The 21,412-nt window shown below is 52.3% G+C and overlaps 1 protein-coding gene across 2 annotated transcripts; it reads right to left on the bottom strand.

Annotated features, from left to right (window-relative positions):
- Positions 1-5,190: 5,190 nt before the first annotated feature.
- Positions 5,191-19,487, bottom strand: MFSD2A (major facilitator superfamily domain containing 2A). 2 transcript variants are annotated; one of them, XM_010354204.2, is made up of 14 exons: positions 19,216-19,487; positions 17,391-17,525; positions 15,796-15,920; positions 9,809-9,932; positions 9,594-9,672; positions 9,128-9,285; positions 8,470-8,560; positions 8,228-8,349; positions 7,990-8,073; positions 7,446-7,529; positions 7,240-7,352; positions 6,682-6,825; positions 6,414-6,590; positions 5,191-5,649 (listed from the first exon to the last, which is right to left on the bottom strand). In XM_010354204.2, exons 1-14 carry the CDS (start codon positions 19,306-19,308, stop codon positions 5,586-5,588), a joined length of 1,593 nt encoding a protein of 530 aa, XP_010352506.1. In that variant the 5' UTR covers positions 19,309-19,487; the 3' UTR covers positions 5,191-5,585. The 2 variants fall into 2 exon arrangements, with proteins under 2 accessions (XP_010352506.1, XP_010352507.1); XM_010354205.2 differs by having other exon boundaries at positions 19,222-19,487.
- Between the last annotated feature and the right edge of the window lie 1,925 nt (positions 19,488-21,412).

The raw sequence follows: 21,412 nt of genomic DNA, 5'->3' as shown, positions 1-21,412 counted from the left end.
GAGGCAGAGGTTGCAGTGAGCCAAGATTGTGCCACTGCACTCCAGTGTGGCAACAGAGACTCCAGCTCAGAAAGAAAAAGAAAAGAAAAGAAAAAGAAATGTAGACATCACTTTCATATTCTCTCCCCGTCTCCCTCTCCATCTCAATTATATCCAGTCCTACCAGCAGCCAGATCAGTCCTCTTCTATCTCCACTGCCTCCACTAATCTTGTACTCATCAGTACCATTCATTCTTGGAACATGACATGAACAGCCTCTTCATTAGTCTTCCAGCTTCCCTTCACCTTCTTCAATTCTTTCTCCTCAGAGCAGCTGATAGGTCTTTCTAAACTCTTGAGCTATCATATGACTTCCCTACTTAAAACTCTTCAATGGCCTCCTTCTCCTCTTAGGATAAGGACCAAATTGCTTAACACAACCCACAAAGCCATGCTGTGGACCATCTGCCTCTGCCTTCATCCTCAGCCTCATCTTGCATCCCATTCCTTCAATCTTTGTGCTCCAGCCACACTGGCCTTTCTGTTCCTTGACTCCACCATGATCTCCCTGGCCTCTGGGCTTTAGCACATGCTGTTCCTTCTCCCTGAAATACTGTCTCTCTCTTTTCTTTTCTTTTCTTTTCTTTTTTTTTTTTTTTTTTTGAGACGGAGTCTCGCTCTGTCGCCCAGGCTGGAGTGCAGTGGCTGGATCTCAGCTCACTGCAAGCTCTGCCTCCCGGGTTTATGCCATTCTCCTGCCTCAGCCTCCCAAGTAGCTGGGACTACAGGCGCCCACCACCTCGCCCGGCTAGGTTTTTGTATTTTTTAGTAGAGACGGGGTTTCACCATGTTAGCCAGGATGGTCTCGATCTCCTGACCTCGTGATCCACCCGTCTCGGCCTCCCAAAGTGCTGGGATTACAGACTTGAGCCACCATGCCCGGCCTGTCTCTCTCTTTTCTTTTCTTTTTTTTTTTTGAAACAGAATTTCACTCTTGTTGTCCAGGCTGGAGTGCAATGGCACAATCTTGGCTCACTGCAACCTCCACCTCCCGGGTTCAAGCAATTCTCCTGCCCAAGTAGCTGGGATTACAGGCATGCACCACCATGCCCGGCTAATTTTGTAGTTTTTGTAGAAATGGAGTTTCACCATGTTGGTCAAGCTGGTCTCGAACTCCTGACCTCAGGTGATCCACCTGCCTCAGCTCCCCAAAGTGCTGGGATTACAGGCGTGAGCAATTGTGCCTGGCCTCATTCACTATACTCTGGCCACACTGGTCTCCTTCCTGTCCTTCCAATATTCCAAGCTCTTTGGGGCCTTGGGGTCTGCGTTGTCTCCTCTACTTGCAAGGCTTTCTCTCTAAGCTCTCTTCACATTTGGCTAATTCTCATCCTTCATGAAAGTCACTTTCTTTTTCTTTCTTTTTTTATTTTTTATTTTTAGTAGAGATGAGGTCTCGCTATGTTGCCTAGGCTGGTCTCGAGCTCCTGAGCTCAAGTGATCCTTCCACCTCAGCCTCTCAAAGTGCTAGGATTACAGGCAGGAGCCACTGTGCCCAGTCAAATGTTACTTTCTCAGGACATTCTTTCCTGAGCACTTAAAAGCAGCTCCGTACCAGTTCCCTCCATCACATCTCTCTTCTTTCATGATGCTTATTACGATATAAAATTATTTATTTATCATTGATCTCCACCGAGAATGTAAGCTCTATTTTATTCACCACTTTATCCTCAGAGCCTAGTTGGTGTATGGCATATAGTAGACTCATTGTAAATATCTGTTCGGATCAATGGAATCGATACTCCAAAACAATGGCAGATCTGGAATTTCTTCTTTGAAATGTGGAGGTGCTGCTCCTTTCTTCCAGCAGGTGGCGCCAAAGCTGTACCTGGTCCTTAGCGGAGGTGTGGGTGGGCTGTGAGGTTGGCAAGACAGGGCAGCAGGGCCGAGTGAAGAGGGAGAGACAGCGTTAGTTGTAGTAATGCTGGATTCAAGCATAGAGGAGGTCAATATGGCTCTTCTCCCAAAGAATAACTAGGTATGATCTGTCCAGAAGGGACCCAGAGTAGCCAATGACCCAGGAGACATTGCTTCCCCTCTTCACCCGTCCCACCCCCAAAGCAGCCCCCAATAATTCAACAGGGGATCTTGGAAGAGGAGAACAATTTTCTGTGAGTGTGAAACTGGAGAGAAGCAAGGATGTTCAAGTCTAAATCTCCATAGGATGTTTAGGGGAAACTGTGACCTGGAGAGAGGTGTCACAGTGGGTCAGTGGGAGTCGGGTCTGACGCCCAGCCAAAGCCTGCTCTGGTCCCAGCTCCCGTTCACTCAGCTCCACGTGCCTGCCCCACCCCACCATGCCTGGCCTTCAGCTCAGTGTGGGAGACCACCATGAAAGAGACGAACCCTTAGGGATGTCCCAAAGGCAGAGGGGTAGGGACTGCTTCAGAGGGGCTTGCTGGAGTCAAGACACATTGGATGGGTGTCTGCCAGGTGGAGCTGCAACAGGTGTGTCCTAGGGCCAGGTAGGTGGCCTGCAAAAAGAGCTGCGTCTAGATCTGGGCCTGGGGAGGTCAGTAGGGGTCTCAGACAGGAACTCACAGGATTTCTAGGAAACTTTTTGTTTTGTTTGAGACAGGGTCTCCCTCTGTTCCCCAGGCTAGAGTGCAGTGGCACAATCATAGGTCACTGCAGCCTCAGATTCCTGGCAAGAGATCCTCCTGCTTCAGCTGCCTGGGTAGCTGGAACTACAAGTTGCAAACCACCACACCTGGCTAATTGTTTTTTCTTTTATAGAGTCGGGGTCTCACTATGTTGCCCAGGCTGGTCTTGAACTCCTGGCCTCGTAATCCTCACACTTCAGTCTCCCCAGTAGCTGGGATTACAGGCAGAGCCATTACATCCAGCTTACAGAAATGTTTCTAAACAGGAGAGCTACTGAGTTATCTTGGACAGTTTGCAGAAAGAAAGTGAGGAGATCAAATTAAAGTCAAGGAGACCAGACAGGATACTGGTCTATTCACCCAGGTAAGAGAGCATAATGCCTGAGAAGTAATTGTAGGGACAGGAAAGAAACAAGCTTGAGTGGTTTGGAAAACTTTTTTTTTTTTTTTTTTTGAGGCAGAGTCTTGCTCTGTTGCCCAGGCTGGAGTGCAATGGCATGGTCTTGGCTCTTTGCAACCTCCGCCTCCCAGGTTCAAGCCATTCTCCTGCCCTCAGCCTCCCAAGTAGCTGGGATTATAGGCATGTGCCACCACACCATGTTTTTGTTTGTTTGTTTTTTGTTTGTATTTTTTTTATTTTTTTGAGACGGGTTCTCTCTGCCCCCCAGGCTGGAATGCAGTGGCGCAATGTCAGCTCACTACAACTGCTGCCTCCCAGGTTCAAGTGATTCTCCTGCCTCTGCCTCCCGAGTAGCTGGGATTATAGGCATGCGCCACCATGCCTGGCTAATTTTTGTATTTTTAGTAGAGATGGGGTTTCACCATGTTGGCCAGGCTGGTCTTGAACTCCTGACCTCAGGTGATCTGCCCGCCTCGGCCTCCCAAGGTGCTAGGATTACAGGCATGAGCCACTGCGCCTGGCCAAAAACTAATTTTTTTTTTAAAGACAGGAGTTGATGGTTACTGGTTAGAGTGGAGGGAGAGAGAAGGTATAAGTGGGCTTCTATAAACATTATCTCAGTGTCTCTGAGCGGGCTAGCTCCAGAGGCCAGACCAGACCCTAGGCTCCTGCTTTGCCCAGACAGCCTGACATGAGATGGCTGATGGAAAGACAGTGTGGGACTTGCTTTGGTGTTGACAAAACTGCTGGGTCACCTAACAGCCTTAAGTGGTGGTTAAGAGCACAGGCACCATAGCCAACCTCGATTCAAGTATCAGCTCTTCCAGTGACTGTCCAATGACCTTGAGCAGGTTACTTAACTTTTCCCTGCGTCAGTTTCCTTATCTCTAACATGAGGATGACAATAATACCTTCCTCATAGGGAAGTTCTGACAACTATTTGAAGACTAACTGAATTCAAACTTATTACACACATGCAACCATGCCTGTTAGTAATGCTTAATGTAACTTACCAAAGTAACCTGGCAGAACTTTATCAGTAAAAATGGAGGACCCGCCTCCCACCCAAAATGGAGCCCCACACTCAAGGTAAGAACCAAGCCTGAATAGCCTACGAGCTTCTCTTGTCTGGGCCTCATTTATCTATTAGTAAAATCAGAAGATTTGACAAGTAGCTCCTAATCCTGCCAACTTTGCCTTCTTGTGATTTTGGGGGCTTGGCCTAAGTGTGAGACCCAGTGGTGTGTTAGGCAAGCTCCTACCGGCTTGGAAGAGCCAACTGCTAAATGTTTAGGGAATGTTCAAAGTAGAACAACCATGGATAACTTGAAATTGGCTATGGTAGGAGTTATTCATACCATGGAAGTCAGCCAAGTGCTCCCAACTAGGCCTTCCCCACCACCCTGTTTCCTACTGGAAGTGTTTGTTTCTTGTCACCAGTGCCTCTGTGGTCAAATCCTCCCTCATCTGATACACACATCCAACAGGTACATTCTCACCTTTGAATACCATCAGTAACAGTTGTGGAGAAAGAACCACGGGTCTCCAGGAACCCCACAGGCCTCCAGCCCTGCCAGCCCTGCAGGCTGAGGCATGCAGCAGGCAGGAAGCACAGTGTACAGGCACACCCAGAGCAAGCGTCTGCCTGCCGATCCCCTGGTCATTCTCAGACACAGGGAAGTAGACGGTGGTGATTACGGTACTGGAGTCTTTACAGAGTTGGGATAAAATTCCAGTTAGGTCACTCAAGGCTGTGTGACTTTAGCTAAATCCCTCTCTACACTAGGGTGTTCTTAGCAAGAGGCCAGGTGCAGTGACTCACACCTGTAATCCCACTACTTTGGGAGGCTAATGCAGGAGGATTGCTTGAGTCCAGTGGGAAGGACTGGCCTGGGCAATATAGTGAGACCTCCATCTCTACAAAAAAATCTAAAAATCAGCCAGGCGTGGTGGTGCATGCCTGTAGTCCCAGCTACTCGGGAGGGTGAAGCAGAAAGAAGGATTGCCTGAGCTGAGATTGCGCCACTGCACTCCAGCCACAACTTCAGACATGTTTGCCCCCACCCAGTAGCACCTGGGGCTCCATGTGTTCTCTAACAGAGTCTTAAGGCAGAAGGGCTCAATGAGTGGCTGAGGACACAGACAGAGACAGGCAGCTGTTTTCCAGCTTTTATGAAAATTAATAACATTAATAGCTCACAGACATATACATACACACACATTGCTATGTACACAGTCATTAAGTTATTAATTAGACTCTGTAAAAAAAGGTTTCTACATTAGTGTTCCGGGCTAGGCCCGGTCAGTCCTTGGCATATTCACAGTGGCAGCCCCAGGGCTTTGCCTCACGGGCGGGCAGAGGGGAGGCAGGAGGCCACAGAGCAGCCGGCCCCACGGTGAGCACAGCAAGGGTCCTGGGCCACCTCCTTGAGTCTTCAGTTCCCTTCCTAGCACCTGCAGTCCAGCTGCTCAGCAAGCCAGCAGACAGGTCCTGATCCCTCCTGTGGCCTTCTGCATGGTGGCTTCGGGCAACGTGGCGGGCCCTAGAGGATGCTAGCCAGCTCTGTGGAGTCTGTTTCTGAGCAGCCAGAGCTGCTGGCCTCGTCCCTGCAAGAGCCAGAGGAGATGGGTTGGAGGAAGCATCCATCCTTACCCCTCCCCAGCCCCACCTGCTTGCTTCCTTCCTCACGTGATCTTGGCCCTACTGTCGGACTAAAGTGAACCACAGGACACAGAGTTTGCTCACTCCCACTTTCAACTGTTGGTTGGTCTGTTTACTGTCCTTGCTGCACACAGGGTACTGCAAACCCCAGAACTACACTCTCGTCTGGGCTGGTTGACGGGCTGGCATGACTCCCTCCACCCTGCCCACTGGTTTCCCCAGATGCAGGGTTCAGGCCACACTCGAGGTCCTATATGCCAGGAGGCTGATGAAGAGTGCAGTCTCTGGAGTGGGAATGCTGAGGCTCAAACCCCATCTCCGCCCCTTTCAGCTGGGTCAGCCACTCTTCCTGCTGAAACCTCAGCTTCTTCACCTGCAGAGGGGGAACCCTAAGAACCTGATATTTAGGGTTGTTGGAGGGATATGGGAGGTCATGGATGCACGCGTCCTATAACAAGCTCCTTAAGGGCAGAGATTTTTGTCTTGTTCACTAGAGCAATCAATGCCTAGCACATAGTAGGCAGCCAGCATGTATTTGTTGGATAAAGGTAAGACCACTTAACAGAGTGCCTGGTGCATACTTAAGTGTTAGAGCTGTCCAGAGAAGACGTATGGGGGGTGAGTCTGGACTTGGCCACAGGAGACGCAAATTGAGGGTTTAGAGGCAACCATGTCCCCTCCTCCAGCATCCCGTCCCCTCCTCACTCACCTCAGTGCCTGCAGGGCCTTCTTGTTCTGCCGCCGCCTCTCCTCATCGATGGGGTACAGTTTGAAGAGCAACAGGCCCAGCAGGATGAGAACTATGGGAGCCATGGTCACGAGCATGTTCAGTGTAAACTTGACACGTTCCGGCTGCGAGCAGCCACGGGTCTGGTACCCTGCAAAGCTATGGGACCCAGGGGGCAGGAGAACGGTGAAGATGGGGCACCTGGGGCCTGGCCCCGCCCAGTCCCGTCCCAGGTCCCCACCCCACTCACTCCAGACTGAGGGTGGAAATGCCCAGTGACACTCCAGAGGCAAACTTGGTGAAGAAGACATAGAAGGAGAAGAAGATGGGCTCGGTTCCGTGGAAGTGAGGTTGCTTCAGATGGAAGTCGTCAATGACGTCAGGCAGCATGGACCTGCGCAGGGCAGTGACAGCCATGAGGACCAACCCACTTAACAGGCCTCTGTGTTGATGAGAAGAGGTGGCCCTCTGGAAGCTTCAGTACCATGGGTACACAGCTCAGTGAGGAGATGGCACCTTCACATGAATAAGAAAAGGCCTCTTGCTCTAAGAGGAAGTAGCCCTGCCTGGAGGTGCTCAGCGTGGCAAGTGGAGCTCCTGCCAGATTATAGCCCCCATTTTTCACTCTGATTAGGTGTTCTTGCAAAGCTCACTACCTGTACAACTGTACAGGACAGACCTCCCTCACTCCTAACCTGGACCCACAGAATGACCTGTGGGAGAACACCCCATAGAACTCTCCCCAAGGAGCTTCAAAACTGGGGACTAGGGGCTGGAGATAACCGAGGAGGGGGCCTTATATACCTACCAGGGTAGTAAGAAGGCAGCTGCCACACTGATGCCAGCTGCCACAGCTACCACATATGTGATGATGAGGTTACTCTCCATGAGGGCCACCAAGACGAGAAATGGCACTGCTGACTAGGGAAGGGGGTGCAGGAAGATGACTCAGCTGGGAGGTTCCCCCCAGACATCCCCAACTCAACCCAGGATCTGCTCTTCAACCCCACTCACTGAGATCCCAATATATACAGCTGTCTTCTTGCCAAACCGGGTCAGGAACCACTGCCAGATGGGAATGGTGAAAGTGGCTGAGAGCTGTGGAAGACAAAGAGGGTTAAAGGGAGGTGCTTTAGAGCCACAGAGCCCTTCCTGCCCTTCCCAGAACCCCAAAGGGGCTCCCGGCCCTGCCCAAGAGCAGCCAGATGACATCATATGGGCAGCAACAAGATGACAGGCACCTTCGATGGCTCCCCAGGGGAGCTCAGAGCTGGTCCAGGCCCACCTCGTCTGCTGCCCTCTCAAACCTCTGAGCCAAGTTCCTGGTGTCCTCACCCTTGCTTTTGCTGTGCTCGCTATTCAAACATCTAACCTTAAACTCTTTACTTCACAGTCCTACCTACGCAAGGTCCAACCAAATATCCTGAGAAGCCTCCCTCATCCTTTCATGACCTTGGGCCAGCCTGAGAAACATCCTCTGCCTATTCCAAGAACCATTCCACAGCCTATGCCACTTCAGCCCAGGCTGCCTGTGCCCTTGCTCAGGTCCCACACTCACCATGATGGCCAGGAGTAGATTCTGGAATTCATTGCGGAAGCCCAAGGTGTAGGTGCAAAACAAGACAAAGTTCCCCTCCACCAGCTGGGTATGGGGAAAGGTAGGGAAGGAAATGCAAGGAAGGAGGTGATGTTGGGGCTGAGCCTCCCCAAGACATCCCCCATGCTCCAGAGACCTCTGCTCACCCCCTTCCCATTACACCCCCTTCTCAGGCTAAGCATGTCAGACCCCCACTCACCATGAAAGCCAAGGAGGTGAAGAGGAAGCCGGTAATAAGCTTGATGTATGGGCCGTGGCTCATGACCAGCCGTAGGCCCCGGAAGTAGGCGATCGGCTCAGCCTGCTGGGCTTCATAGGGTTCTGGGGGCCAGAGGGGACAGTGAGGAAGGAGCAGAGGCCCTTCCCAAAAGCCTGAGGGCCAGGCAGAAAGACACAGTTGCCCACGCTGAGGCCTGCACCCCTTCCCAGGCACCCCCTTACCTCTCTGCTCCCGCACGCCCAGGGTCAGGATGACAGCACAGATTACATAGATACAGACAATAACCCCCGCTGCCAGCAGGTATGCCTTTTGCTATAAGGAGGTGAAGGCGACATACAAGGACGGTCAGTTTGAGCTCATCCCAGCACCCCAGTTCCAGCAGCCCCATTCAGTGATCTTGGGCCAGTAGCCAGTCGCCTCCCCTCTGGGAGCCTCCTGTCTCCTTGTGTGAAACGGGAGGATCACCCCAGGCCTGCTGTTGCTTCCCAAGACTGGACAGTTAGGATTCACAACATGCTCAGAAACCAGGCTGGTTGAGTGCGGCCCTCACACCTGTAATCCCAGGAGTTTGAGACCAGCCTGGGCAACTCTACAAATAATAATAAAAAAGAAACCAGGCTGCGGAGTCTGACAGCCCAGAATTCAAATCTTCCCAAATCTCTGCAATTCACTAACTTTATGACTCTGGGCAACTTATTCAGCCTCTCTAAGCTTCAGTTTCCTGTTCTGCAAAGTAGGTATATTGGGTCTATCAATTGTTATGTATATCAAATGCCAACATTTACTTAATAAACACCAACTGTTACTATCTTTAGGATGACTACAAACCACCTCATTGCTCCTTATCTCCCCAAATCCCTGCCCTGCCCGGGGCCTCACCGTTTCTCTGTGTGAGGTGGTGCCATGTGTATGGTTGGCACTTTGTGAAGCCACTGTAGAGTTATTGAGGTCCTGGAAACAAGGCGTGTCTGCTTGGCCCACGATCTGCCCCTGGATCGCCGTGCCCAGCACTGTGCCCAGCACTTCCACAGTCATCCCTGGCAGGAGAAAAGGAGGTGTTTCGGAGGGTCCTCATGGGTCGTGGGCCCAGGGAGGAAGGTCAAATGGGTGGGAGCCTAGCTGTAGCTCCAGGCAGGGTGGGCAGAGGTAGTGGGGTCAGGTGACGTCTTGGTCCGAACGCATATGCACCTCTCCAGGGCTCATCTGAGCAATAAGGGGATTGAGTTGTTTTTAAGATGGGTTCACACCCACACTCTAGAGCAGAGCAAAGAGCTGGACCCGCAAGGGAAGAAGTGTGGCTGGAGGGTCCCTGGAGGGTGGGGTCAGGTGGGCTGGGGAGACTCACGATAGGCGGTGGCAGAATCCCGCTCAGTCTGCTCGGTGCTGATGAACATGGTGAGAGCCGAGTAGGGAACATGGAAACACTGGCATGGAAGACAGGCCATTGGCCAGTCAGGCAGGTGGACACACCAATGTAGCTTCCGGTACCAACCCTGGGGGCCCCAAGTACTGCCCTCCTCCCAGCCCCCAGAGACACCCAGAGGAGGTACCCACACTCACCGTGACCATCGTCTCAAAGAGGCAATAGAAAAGCAGGTACCAATAGGTCTGGCCGTGTGGGAAGTCGGGCACGAACCAGATGAGGAAGTAGGAGATGACGGCCAGGGGCGTGGAGAAGATGATCCTGAGGAAGAGGAGGGTGTGAGTAGAGGCTACAGGCTGGAGGCTGGAGGCTGGAGCCCAGGAGCCAGGGCCAGCCCAGACTGCTGTGCCTCATAGGGTTCCCACAGGGAAGGAAGCTAAGCTCTTCCTTCCTTCCCCATACTCCTGCCATCCACCCATCCTAGGCCTCTGGGAAGAGGCTGATGGCCAAGCCTGGAATGGCAGATGGGAACTGGGCCCCCAGACCAAAATCCTAGGCATGGAGTGTGAGGTCAGACCCTGAGTCTACTCCAGAGGCACCAGCCTCTAATGGGCTGAGAGAGGTAGGACGGGAGTCCAAGACCTCAGGTGGCTGGGCAAGGAGGCAGAGAGAAGGAGCAGCCCCATCCCCCGTGTTCTCACACAGATACTCATCAACCACACACACACACCCCATTCACACACACACACCCCATTCACACACACCCATACCCCATTCTCACACACACACCCCATTCACACACACCCATACCCCATTCTCACACACACACCCCATTCACACACACCCATACCCCATTCTCACACATACACCCCATTCACACACACCCATCATTCAAACACACACCCCATTCACACACACACCCCACATTCACACACACCCCCATTCACACACACCCCACATTCACACACACACCCATTCACACACACACCCCACATTCACACACACACCCCATTCACACACACACACCCCATTCTCACACACACACCACATTCACACACACACTCCATTCACACACACACACCCCATTCTCACACACACATTCACACACACACTCCATTCACACACACCCCCATTCACACACACCCCACATTCACACACACACATTCACACACACATACCCCATTCACACACACACCCCATTCACACATACACCCATTTACACACACACACAGGGAAGCTGGCATATGGGGAGAGGCCAGCTCCAAGCAAAGGAGAACTGAAGGCCTAGGTGGGCAAACGTCTGTCTTCCCTGTGTGAGTTCCACACCATCACAAGGGGTTAGACCGCAGGATGGACTAACTTCATGGCATCAGTATAGCAAGGCAGCACAGGCCATGGTAAAGAGAAAGGCCTTTGAGCCACTCTTCAGGGATTCCATTCTAGCTCCACCAGCTAACTATAAAACTCAGTCTTGGGAGTTATTTAAATTATCTGAAGCTCGTTTCCTCATTTCCTCATAAGTTCCAACTATGGGCTGGGCACTATTCTAATTACTTAGGATAACCAGAGAACAGATACAAAATCATTGCCCTTGTGGAACTTACATACTAGTTGGCAAACAGAAATTTGATATAATTTAAAAGTTATGTATACCATTCAACCTTCATAAGGAATAAAATTCTGACACACACTACAACATAGATGAAACTTGAGGACATTAAGTCAAGGAAAATCAGCCAGACGCAAAAAGATAAATATTGTATAATTTCACTCATGAGGTACCTAGACTGGTCAAATTCATGAAGAAAGTTGAATAGTGGTTGCTAGGGGATGTAGGGAGAGGGGAGTGGGGAGTTAGTGTCTAATAGGTACAGAGCTTCACTTTGGAAGGATGTAATGGATAGATGGTGGTGACAAAGTGAATGTACTTAGGCTGGGCGCGGTGGCTTACGCCTGTAATCCCAGCACTTTGGGATACTGAGGCAAGTGGATCACCTGAGGTCAGGAGTTCGAGACCAGCCTGCCCAACATGGCAAAACCCCCGTCTCTACTAAAAGTACTAAAAATTAGCCAGGTGTGGTGGCACACACCTGTAGTCCCAGCTCCTCGGGAGGCTGAAGCAGGAGAATCACCTGAATCTGGGAGGCGGAGGTTACAGTGAGCCAAGATCATGCCACTGCACTCCAGGCTGGTGACAGAGTGAGGCCCTGTCTCAAACAAACTCCTTGATTATTACATCCTTAATGTGGAATGTTAAAACTGCACTGCCCAAAAAAGAACTATTAGAAAACCGACAGGTTAGTATCCCCGCTGTACCAAAAACAAAAACAAAAAACCGAAGTGAATGTACTTAATGCCACTGAACTATACACTTAAAAATGGCTATAATGGCAGTGGCACATGCCTGTTGTCCCAGCTACTTGGGAAACTGAGGCAAGAGGTTTGCTTTTCCCCAGGAGTTTGAGTCCAGCCTGTGCAACATAACAAGACTCTGTCTTATAAACTTTTTTTTAAGATTATGGTAAACTTTATGTTACATATACTTTATCACAGTTTTACAAAAGTGTTATATCACGTGTTGGGAGATGAGTGCTATGAAGAAAAGAAGTAAAGCTGGCTCCAGGGGCTTAGAATAAGGATGCAGTTCACAACTGGGTGGACAGGGTAGGCCTTACTGAGAAGTTGGCATCCATGCCAAGGCCAGAATGAGAGGAGAGAATTGGCCTTTTAGACATCTGAGGCAAGAGTGGGCCAGGCAAAGGGAATAGTCAGTGCAAAGGCCTTCGGATAGGTACATATCAGCAGGTCTGAGGAAGAGCAAGGCCAGGAGGGCTGGAGTGAAGAGAACGGGGAGATAGAATTAGGAGATGAGGCGGGAGTGGAAATGGAACTCCCAAAAGGCCATTGTAGGTGCCTTGGCTCTAGTTCACAGGATCGAAGGAACTTTGAGACTTGGTTGATACTAAAATGTCAAACAGTGTTTGGGACACTAAGTGCTATGATGATCACATCAGGGAAGCCCAGCAGGAGAGTTGGCATGCATAACTAATGCAGGCCACACCAGGGAAGCTGCGGAAAGCCCTGGGCTGGGGAGGAGACCTCAGGCCCAGCTGTTGCAGCCTCCCCATGGGACCCTGCTTGACACCTAGTCTCTCACACACTGGCCTTGAGAACTCCAGAGAAAGTGACTGTCAAAGTCTTTCTGATTTGGCCAGGAATGGTGACTCACACCTGTAATCCCAGCACTTCAGGAGGCTGAAGCAGGAATATTGCTTGAGGCTGGGAGTTTAAGACCAGTCTGGGCAACATAGCAAGACCCCATCTCTATATGTGTATATGTGTTTTAATTAAAAAAAGGAAAAGGGCCAGGCACAGTGGCTCATGCCTGTAATCCCAGCACTTTGGGAGGCCAAGGCAGGCAGATCACGAGGTCAGGAGATCAAGACCATCCTGGCTAACACAGTGAAACCCCGTCTCTACAAAAAGTTAAAAAATTAGCCGGACATGGTGGTGGGTACCTGTAGTCCCAGCTACTCAGGAGGCTGAGGCAGGAGAATGGTGTGAACCCGGGAGGCAGAGCTTGCAGTGAGCTGAGATCGCACCACTGCACTCTAGCCTGGGCGACAGAGCGAGACTCCAACTCGAAAAAAGAAAGGGAAAAGAAAAGTCTTCCTGGTTTCAAGAAGAGGATTTAAATGTAGACTCAGAACAGGGGCTGCCCTGAGGCCCAGGAGGAGAGAGGGCTACATGGCTCACAAACCCTGACAGACCCAGTTTCTTCCTATACTGAAAGGAAAGGGGGTTCCAGGTCTCCAGGCCTGGCCTGGGGAGAGGTCAGGTGGTATGGATGGGGAGGTCTGGCCAGGCATGGTGGCTCCTGCCTTTAATCCCAGCACTTAGGGAGGCAGAGACAGGAGAATAGCTTGAGCCCAGGAGTTTTAGACCAGCCTGAGCAACATAGCCAGACCCCATTCTCCACAAAAAGGAAAAAAAGTTTGCACATCAGCCTTCAGCCCACAAGCCATCCCACCTGCACGCATACACAGGCACCACCAGACATAGAAGCACACGCACAAAGGCACCTGCTAGATCAGAAACCGGCCTGAAGGGCCCCCAGCGACTTCCCCAAGCTGGCTGCCACACCTGCCCAGCAAGAGTCGCTCAGTTCCTACACGCCACAGGGAGGGCCTGCCCACCTCCACCTCTCCTGAATCTGTCTCCTCAGGGAACAAGAGCTCCTCATCAGCCTTTGTCAAACACTCCATCCTCTGCTTATAGGCAGCTGAGCAGCTGCTGCTGAGGAACCCAGTGTGACTGGGAGTAACCCGGCCTTCAGCCACCATGCCTGGGAGTAGCCGCCTCCCATTGGCTGGGCCTCATGAGGCGATGTGGCAGCAGAGCCTCGCCTTCTACTGGCTGCCAGGGAGGTGGGCACAGGGCCAAGTCTCCTGGGCTGGCGCCGGGGGAGCCCTGAGCAGCCTGCACAGGTAAGGCAGGCTGTCCTGCCCCCGGCCCTGAAGACTGGATCAAAGGCTCCAACCTGGGCCTTAGCCAGGGACTGGCAGGATTGGGGTGGGTGGGGGGCCTCGTGGGAAAGGAAGCTGTAGTGGGGGAAGGGGTTGCGGGAAGAGCTTTGAAGGCCGGAGGCCAGGTATGGGCGCCCCTGGGGCAGGAAGGCGCCCACTTAAGCCTGGATGGGCTGGAGATGAAAGGGGTATGCCCCCCCACGCCCTGAAGCAGGATGTCCTGGAGGGAGCCAGAGTCCCCGCCTGACAGCCTATCCTGTATGGCTCCCCTGCTGTCTGATCCATGGCACCACCTCCCCCTACTTTGCCCCACAGCCTGAAACTGAGTAGCACAGGCTTCGTACCAAGGGAAAAGGTAATTTACGTCATCCAAGGTGCCAAAGGTTATGGGTTTGCTACCCCATTCCGGGTATTACCCCATTCCCTGCTCTGCCAGGAGCCACCCTGAAGGGGGCCAAATTATATATCACTGTGCTGTTGGATGGTGCCACAGGGAGGCGGAGATGCAGCAGGCTGGGCCTGAAGTCCAACTCCCAGCCCAGGATTCTGCAGTTCGCCTGGTGTGGCCTGTACTAGGGACCACATGCCAGCTCTCCTGCTGAGCATCCCTGATGTGGTCATCATAGCACTTAGTGTCCCAAGCACTGCTTGGTATTCTAATATCAACTTATTTAAGTCTCAAAATTACATCAACCTGATGAAGTAGAATTCAGCCAGGCACTGTTCTAAGAATGTCAATAATAATAATAATAATCATCATCATCATCATCATCATCATCCAGCACAACTCTGTGAGATAGACATAATTAACATCCCCATTTTATAGATGAAGAAACTTGATACTCAGAGATGTGAAGTGGCTCAGCTCTAAGTAGGGAAATTGGGATTTAAAGCCAGGCAGGGGCCGGGCAAAGTGGCTCACACCTGTAATCCTAACACTTTGGGAGGCTGAGGTGGGAGGACACCTTGAGCCCAGGAATTCAAGGCCAGCCTAGGCAACATAGTGGGACGCTGTCTCTACAAATAATAATTTTAAAAGATTAGCCAGGTGTAGTGGCACGTGCCTGTAGTCCCAGCTACTCGAGAGGCTGAGGTAGGAGGATCACTTGAGCCCAGGAGTTCCAGGCTACAGTGAGTTATGATCACACCACTGCACTCCAGCCTGGGTGACAGAGGGAGATCCTGTCTCAAGAAAAAAAGGAAGAGAGAAAGAGAGAGAGAGAGAGAGAGAGAGAGAGAGAGAGAGAGAGAGAGAGAGAGAGAGAGAGAGAAAGAGAGAAAATAAAATAAGCTCAGGCAGGCTGGCTTCAGAGTACAACTGCTTAACCACTCTGAAGTACTACCTTGGCCACTGTGGGAAGTGATAGAGTGGGAGAATTCAGAATTCCAGCTTCACCAAGGGGAATGAGCAGACCCTGGGAAGGAATGAGGCCTGAGCTGCCCAGCCTAGCACTTTGGCTGGCCTGGAAATGGACTGGCTGAGCATGCCAGTGCCCATGCTCAGGGTAGCTGATGCCTCGGATGGAGTTTCGACACCCTTGGACTTTTAACTCCTTCTCCTCACCCCCCAGCCTGTGACAAGACAGAGAGAAGGAACAAGGAGAGGATATGCTGGAAGTCCTGTCTTGTGCCACCTCAAAGGAACATCTTCTACTCACCAGGGCATAAGGCGACCCAGGCAGGTCCAGGAGGATTTGCTGATGCAGAAGCCCACCAGGGGGTCTGTGATGGCATCCCAGGCTCGGCCCACAAACAGGATGATGGAGGCAGAAAAAGGGCCCACCTGGAATGGGGAGAAGCAAAAGACAACTTCCTCATCCTTCTACTCACCTCAGCTCTCACTGATAGGCAGAAGCAGAGGCTCCCTCCCTATCTCAGCCAGGATCTTGTGACCCTGAGCTGCTCCCACATGGACCTTAACACATCTTCACTTGCCTTGTTAATAACGACAATAGCATTTCTCCAATAACAGTAGCAGCGGGTGCCTCTACAGAAGCTTCCCCAGATCTGTCCCCTTGATTGCTTCCCTCCACTGCCCTTGAAAACATTCCCATCAATTCAAATGAATCCACAAACATTTCCTTCCCTCCCTCTCAGTCCTGAGCCCCTGACCACCTGGTATCAGAATGAGCATTCGTGGGGTGAACACAGTGTGCTTCAGTGTCCCCATCTGTATAATGGGCGTTATGAGCTCTACCCTACAGATTCAAGCTCTATCTTGGATGTGGAAAAATAAGCCTATAGATGGTTTTTAAAAAGGGACTTGTCACTAGCCACTCAAGCTATCCCCCTCCCTTCCTCCAAACCCCCCAGGCCCTAAATACAGACTCTCCAGACTCCTCCTCATCCATCAAAGCCCTGCTATTGCTATTTCTCCGGACAGTGGGTATTCTTCCCCGTACCATAGTCTCCCCAGTCTGACCCCCCAACCCCAGCTCTAACACCCACTACAACAGGTTTACACTTTGACTGCAGGTTCCTCATATTTATACCCCCACTCAAGGCCCAACCCATGGGAGTTACTCAAAAATTAGCTGCTGAAATTTTTTGTTCTTTCTGGAGCTCAGTATTCCCCCTCTGTAAATGGATACAACTAAGACTCGATGCTTGCCAAGTTAGATGCTACATAGAAGATAGCCGGTACAGGAGCCCCGGTAGCCATGGCTATTCTGCCTCCCACTCTCCCATCCAGACAGAGTGAATTCTCAGGATGCCAGGCTTCTGGCCAAGGCCTCTCAATGCACAGAATAGCCCTGTTTCACCCCAAGTACCCCTCCCAGTCAAAGACCCTGTGTACTGGGGCATTCTAACTTAGCCTAGCACCTAAGCGCCCCTCTGCTCCTCAGGTAACGGTGGGATGCATCTCGTCCACAAGCCTGGCAACAGCCTGAGCCAAGCCAGCTGACTACCTCCCAGCCAGGGACACAGTGTGCCAGTCTCTTCTAAGAACAGCATCCCCAGCAGGCCCCATTTTCCCTCATCCTACCGCCTACCCCTTCAGGCTCTGTTGCTCTTGCCAGGCAAGGAGGAGTTGCCAGACCTTTCCAGCAAAGACTCCTGGGGTGGAGAGACTCCCCTCCTGGATAACTTCCAGGGTCTTCTCATTTCTTGCCCACTGACTCTGAGAGGCAGCAAAGTAGGGATTTGAGGTCCCATTTCACAGATGGGGAAAACTGAGTGAACTGACCCAGGGGTGCATAGTCTTTCCCACCTCAGGATGCTGAAGGAACCCTCAAAGGCTTAGACCACTCACCTGAGCCACATCCAATAGGTAGATCTGAAGGAAGAAACCCAGGGCACAGCCTGTCACCTGGTAGGGGGCTCCCCCAAGTGCATAGCAAAGCTTGCTGCAAACAGACAACTGTTGTTTCTTCTTTTTCGGTTCTTTCTGGGAAGAGGAGAAAAAGATGAAAGGCCCAGGTCCTGGCCTCCATCCAAGAAGGTTCCACAGGAAGGACCGTCCCTCTGGCCAACTCTACCAGAACAAACAACTCTGCTTTGACCTGTTCCTACCCAAGAGATCCCACCTTTTTTTTTTTTTTTTTTTTTTTTTGAGACGCGGTCTTGCTCTGTCGTGCAGGCTGGAGTGCAGTGGTGTGATCTCGACTCACTGCAAGCTCCACCTCCCGGGTTCACGCCATTCTCCTGCCTCAGCCTCCTGAGTAACTAGAACTACAGGTGCCTGCCACCACGCCTGGCTAATTTTTTGTATTTTTTGTAGAGACGAGGTTTCACCGTGTTAGCCAGGATGGTCTCGATCTCCGAGATCCCACTTTCTGCAAGAGAAAGGTGTTCTCCATTCTTAGGAACCTGGAAAAGGGGAATCCATACTTGTGTGAAAGTTGCCCCTAAGCCACTTCCCTCCTGGAGATTCTAAGGAAACTTATCAGCCCACCATCCCTAAAGAACTCCTCCCAAGGCCTCAGCCACTGCTCCTTTCCAAGTTTCAGGGGAAGCATGCTCCAGCAGCGGACCTGTCCCCACCTGGCACCAGCTGCCACAACCTGAAAATCCGCTTGCTGCCAAGAGCTGGCTGAGCCCAGCCCAGGCTCCCGCCCTGCCTCAGAGACAGGATCCACCTGCCTACTCCTGGTGAGTGCTCTAGAGAGCTGTGGGGGCCCGGCCCAGCTAGCTGCAGGCACAGCTGTTCCACCTATCCCAGAGCATCCCTGACCACTATAGGCAACCAGAGCTTCAGGCAGACCCAGGAACCGTCCTGCTCTCCAGCTTCCCGACGCATCGCCCTCCATCCCCGAGCTCCTAGAGGACCTTGGAGAGCGAGGAAAGGCCTCCAGGCCTGAGCCCTCTCCGGGTGGGGCACTAGGGAGGTTGGGTTGCCCAGGGAAAGTAGATATTACTCATACATAGTAACAGCATAATTGCTCACCCAGCTCCTTCCAAGGATCAGTTAATAAAATTAAAAGGAAAAGGCAGTCACCACCCACAAATGTATCTATTGCCTGAGATCCCTTTCTAGGGGGCCGCCTCATTTTATTTGGTCCTTCAAATAAGTCCCCAGGCCTGGGGATGGGGTCGATGGTCTTGATGAGCAAAGCACCGTTCCCGCGCGAACATCCACATTCAGACAAATGCTTGAGGGACGCGGCTCCTTTAAGAGCAGAGCCCTTGTTCTTATGAATGAACTTGAGCGGCCCTAACCGCAGAGTAGAGGCGCAAGCGTACGTGGGTGAGGTGGAAGGTAGGGGATGAGAGAGATGGGGAAGCAAGCGGAGTTTCCCAGATTTCTGGAGTCATTTCTGGCGTATGGGGTGGCAAGCCCCAGCCGCTCAGCACGGAAGAATGGAAACCCGCTAGGCAGAGCCGGAATCACATGGGGCTGCCGGCAGAGCCTCTCCGCAGAGCGCGGAGTGCGGGTGAGCAAAGGGGGGCGACGGCGCCCACAGCTTTTCTCCGTCACCCCCTGCCCCTGGCACCCCCAGGTCCTCTCTGGCCCGTAGGCTTCCTGTCCCCGGCTATCCCAAGGGTCCCCTGACCAGGCTGACCCCCCAGACGCTCCCGATCCCCTATTTCCGCCTACTCCCTCCCCTCGCCCTCCACGCGGGGTGCCGGGCCCTCACCTTCACCTGGGCCGGGCGTTCAGTGGCTTGGAGGATGCTGGTGGGCAGCAGCCCTGCCGCGGAGCCGCTCTCGGCGCCTTCTCCTTTGGCCATGACCTGCGGGCCACGCCGCCTGGCCGGGTCGACGGGATGCTCCTCTGACCCGCAGGCCGCCTCTCCTCCCACGCTCGCGTCGTAGCAGCCTTAGCCACGGTCGCCGCGCGCTAGCCAAGCCGGCTGGCAGGCGAGGCACGCACTCTGCTGCACACCCCCTCCGCGCCTCTTATAGTTCTGCCCAGTCCTCTCGGGTGCGGCCAATCCCCGAGCCCCGCTGCCCCGCCTCCAGCCAATCCCGTCGCCCGCCTCCCCCCCCCCCCGCCCTCCCCGCCTCGGCCGGCCGCTCTGTGCCACCGAGCCACGTTCTCCAAGCCCCGGAACCGGCATCTGCCTGCTCTGGCTCCTAGCAATCCGAGAAGCAGGCCGCGAGACCTCCCAGACACGCGTGAGGAAACCGAGGCCCCAGGCTGAAAGTGATCTGCCCGAGGTCCCCAAAGTCCAACTCTCCCCGAGTCGGGCCTACCACACATGACTTCTGACCGCCAGGAAAGGTAGGGGCTCTGAAGCCCACTTTAAAACCTGGAGTCAGGGAGTGTCTCCTTCTCCTTCAAGCCTAGAGGATGTACGCTAACACTTGCCTCCCGATGCCTCTCTCTCATCCCCGAAGACACACCATTCCCCCCGTCCTGCCCTTGGCATCCGGGCAATAGGGAGAAAGATGAGGCAATCCAGAGGCTGCCCCCCTGCCGGCAGGGAGCTAAGCCCGGGCTACACCCACTAGTACACTATGACAACAGTGGCCTTTTATGGATAGCTTCCTCTATGCTTAATATGATCTCTTTCGGCCCTCAAAAACCACCAAGTGAGGGTGGTACTATTATTATCCCCATTTTACAGCACAGGAAAGGGAAACATGGAGAAGTGAAACAACTGTTATGTGGCAGAGCCAGGCCTGAAAGGTTTTGTCCGATTCCAAAGCAGTTGCTCTCAACAGCCCTGCTCTATCCCTCTTAGCATAAATTACAGAAGGCTGAATGGGGTGTATGTGTCTCCCCACCAAGAAGCCCTACAAGGCTCCAGAGGCCCTGAGGGTTGAAACAGGGAAAGTTTTGAAAAAGACAATGCCCAGAAATGTGGTCCTCAAAAGAAGATCGGAGGGCATTAGTTTGGAACAGAAGGCAGGCACAGATGCCAGAAAAGAACAGTCTTTAATTCCAGCTCTGAGTCCCTTATGTCAATGTCACCCCAGTCTTTCCAGTTCTCTGATTAGTGAAGGGGCTGCTGGAACTCTCAAAGGCCACCCACTTGGTTCCTGTGCTCCTTAATGTCAGCCTCTTTTTTATTTTCTTTAAATCTCCGATTGCAGAGAGGAGAGATAAGGTATATCTGCCCCAGGATGGTCACACCGTGCTCCCTCATACACCAGCAGATCCCATCTGGGCACACAGCTCCTGGCCATTGCTGAGCAGAAGAGAGCCAAAGTAAGGCAGTGGAAAGGGAATGGCTGACCCCATGACTCCAAGCTGTGTGACACTGTTCTGTCTCTTTTCCCCTCTCCAAGTTTGGTTAGCTAAGGTGTACTCTACGATCTCTTCCAGCCCCCAGATCTTCTCTCCCACAGAATCACATCATATCACAAGTAATCTGTATCCCCCTGGTAGACAATGAGCTCCTCAGGTAGTAACCACATCTTTTTCACTTCTACATCCCCACTAACTAGCTTAGGGCCTGACTTATTGTGTTCAGTGAATGAATGTTCAGTCTTCCCCTGCTAAGGTACAAGCACACAGAAGCCCATCAGGAAAAGCCCTAAGTGTCTCCATTTACTAGCTGTGCAGCTGACCCTGAACAACTCAGTTAACCTCCCTGTGTAAAATGGCGATATTAATAGTAGCTACTGGCCGGGTGCCCTGGCTCACGCCTGTAATCCCAGCACTTTGGGAGGCTGAGGCGGGTGGATCACGAAATCAGGAGTTCGAAACCAGCCTGGCCAATATGGTGAAACCCTGTCTCAACTAAAAATACAAAAATTAGCTGGGTATGGTGGGGCTCACCTGTAGTCCCAGGTACTCAGGAGGCTGAGGCAGAAGAATCGCTTGAACCCAGGAGGCGGAGGTTGCAGTGAGCCGAGATCGTGCCACTGCACTCCAGCCTGGGTGAC

The sequence above is a fragment of the Rhinopithecus roxellana genome, chromosome 12, assembly GCF_007565055.1.
Source record: "Rhinopithecus roxellana isolate Shanxi Qingling chromosome 12, ASM756505v1, whole genome shotgun sequence".
In the NCBI taxonomy this organism is placed as follows: Eukaryota; Metazoa; Chordata; class Mammalia; order Primates; family Cercopithecidae; genus Rhinopithecus; species Rhinopithecus roxellana.
Note: the sequence above shows the minus strand (reverse complement) of the source record. Positions and strands in the feature narration are given on the sequence as shown.

Coding starts and splice junctions, on each gene's coding strand:
- MFSD2A (XM_010354204.2), bottom strand. CDS start 19,308: ATGGCCAAAGGAGAAGGCGCCGAGAGCGGCTCCGCGGCAGGGCTGCTG. Junction 15,921..17,390: donor ACCTATTGGATGTGGCTCAG/GTGAGTGGTCTA, acceptor TCCCCATTCCAG/GTGGGCCCTTTTTCTGCCTC. Junction 8,350..8,469: donor GGGCGTGCGGGAGCAGAGAG/GTAAGGGGGTGC, acceptor TCTGGCCCCCAG/AACCCTATGAAGCCCAGCAG.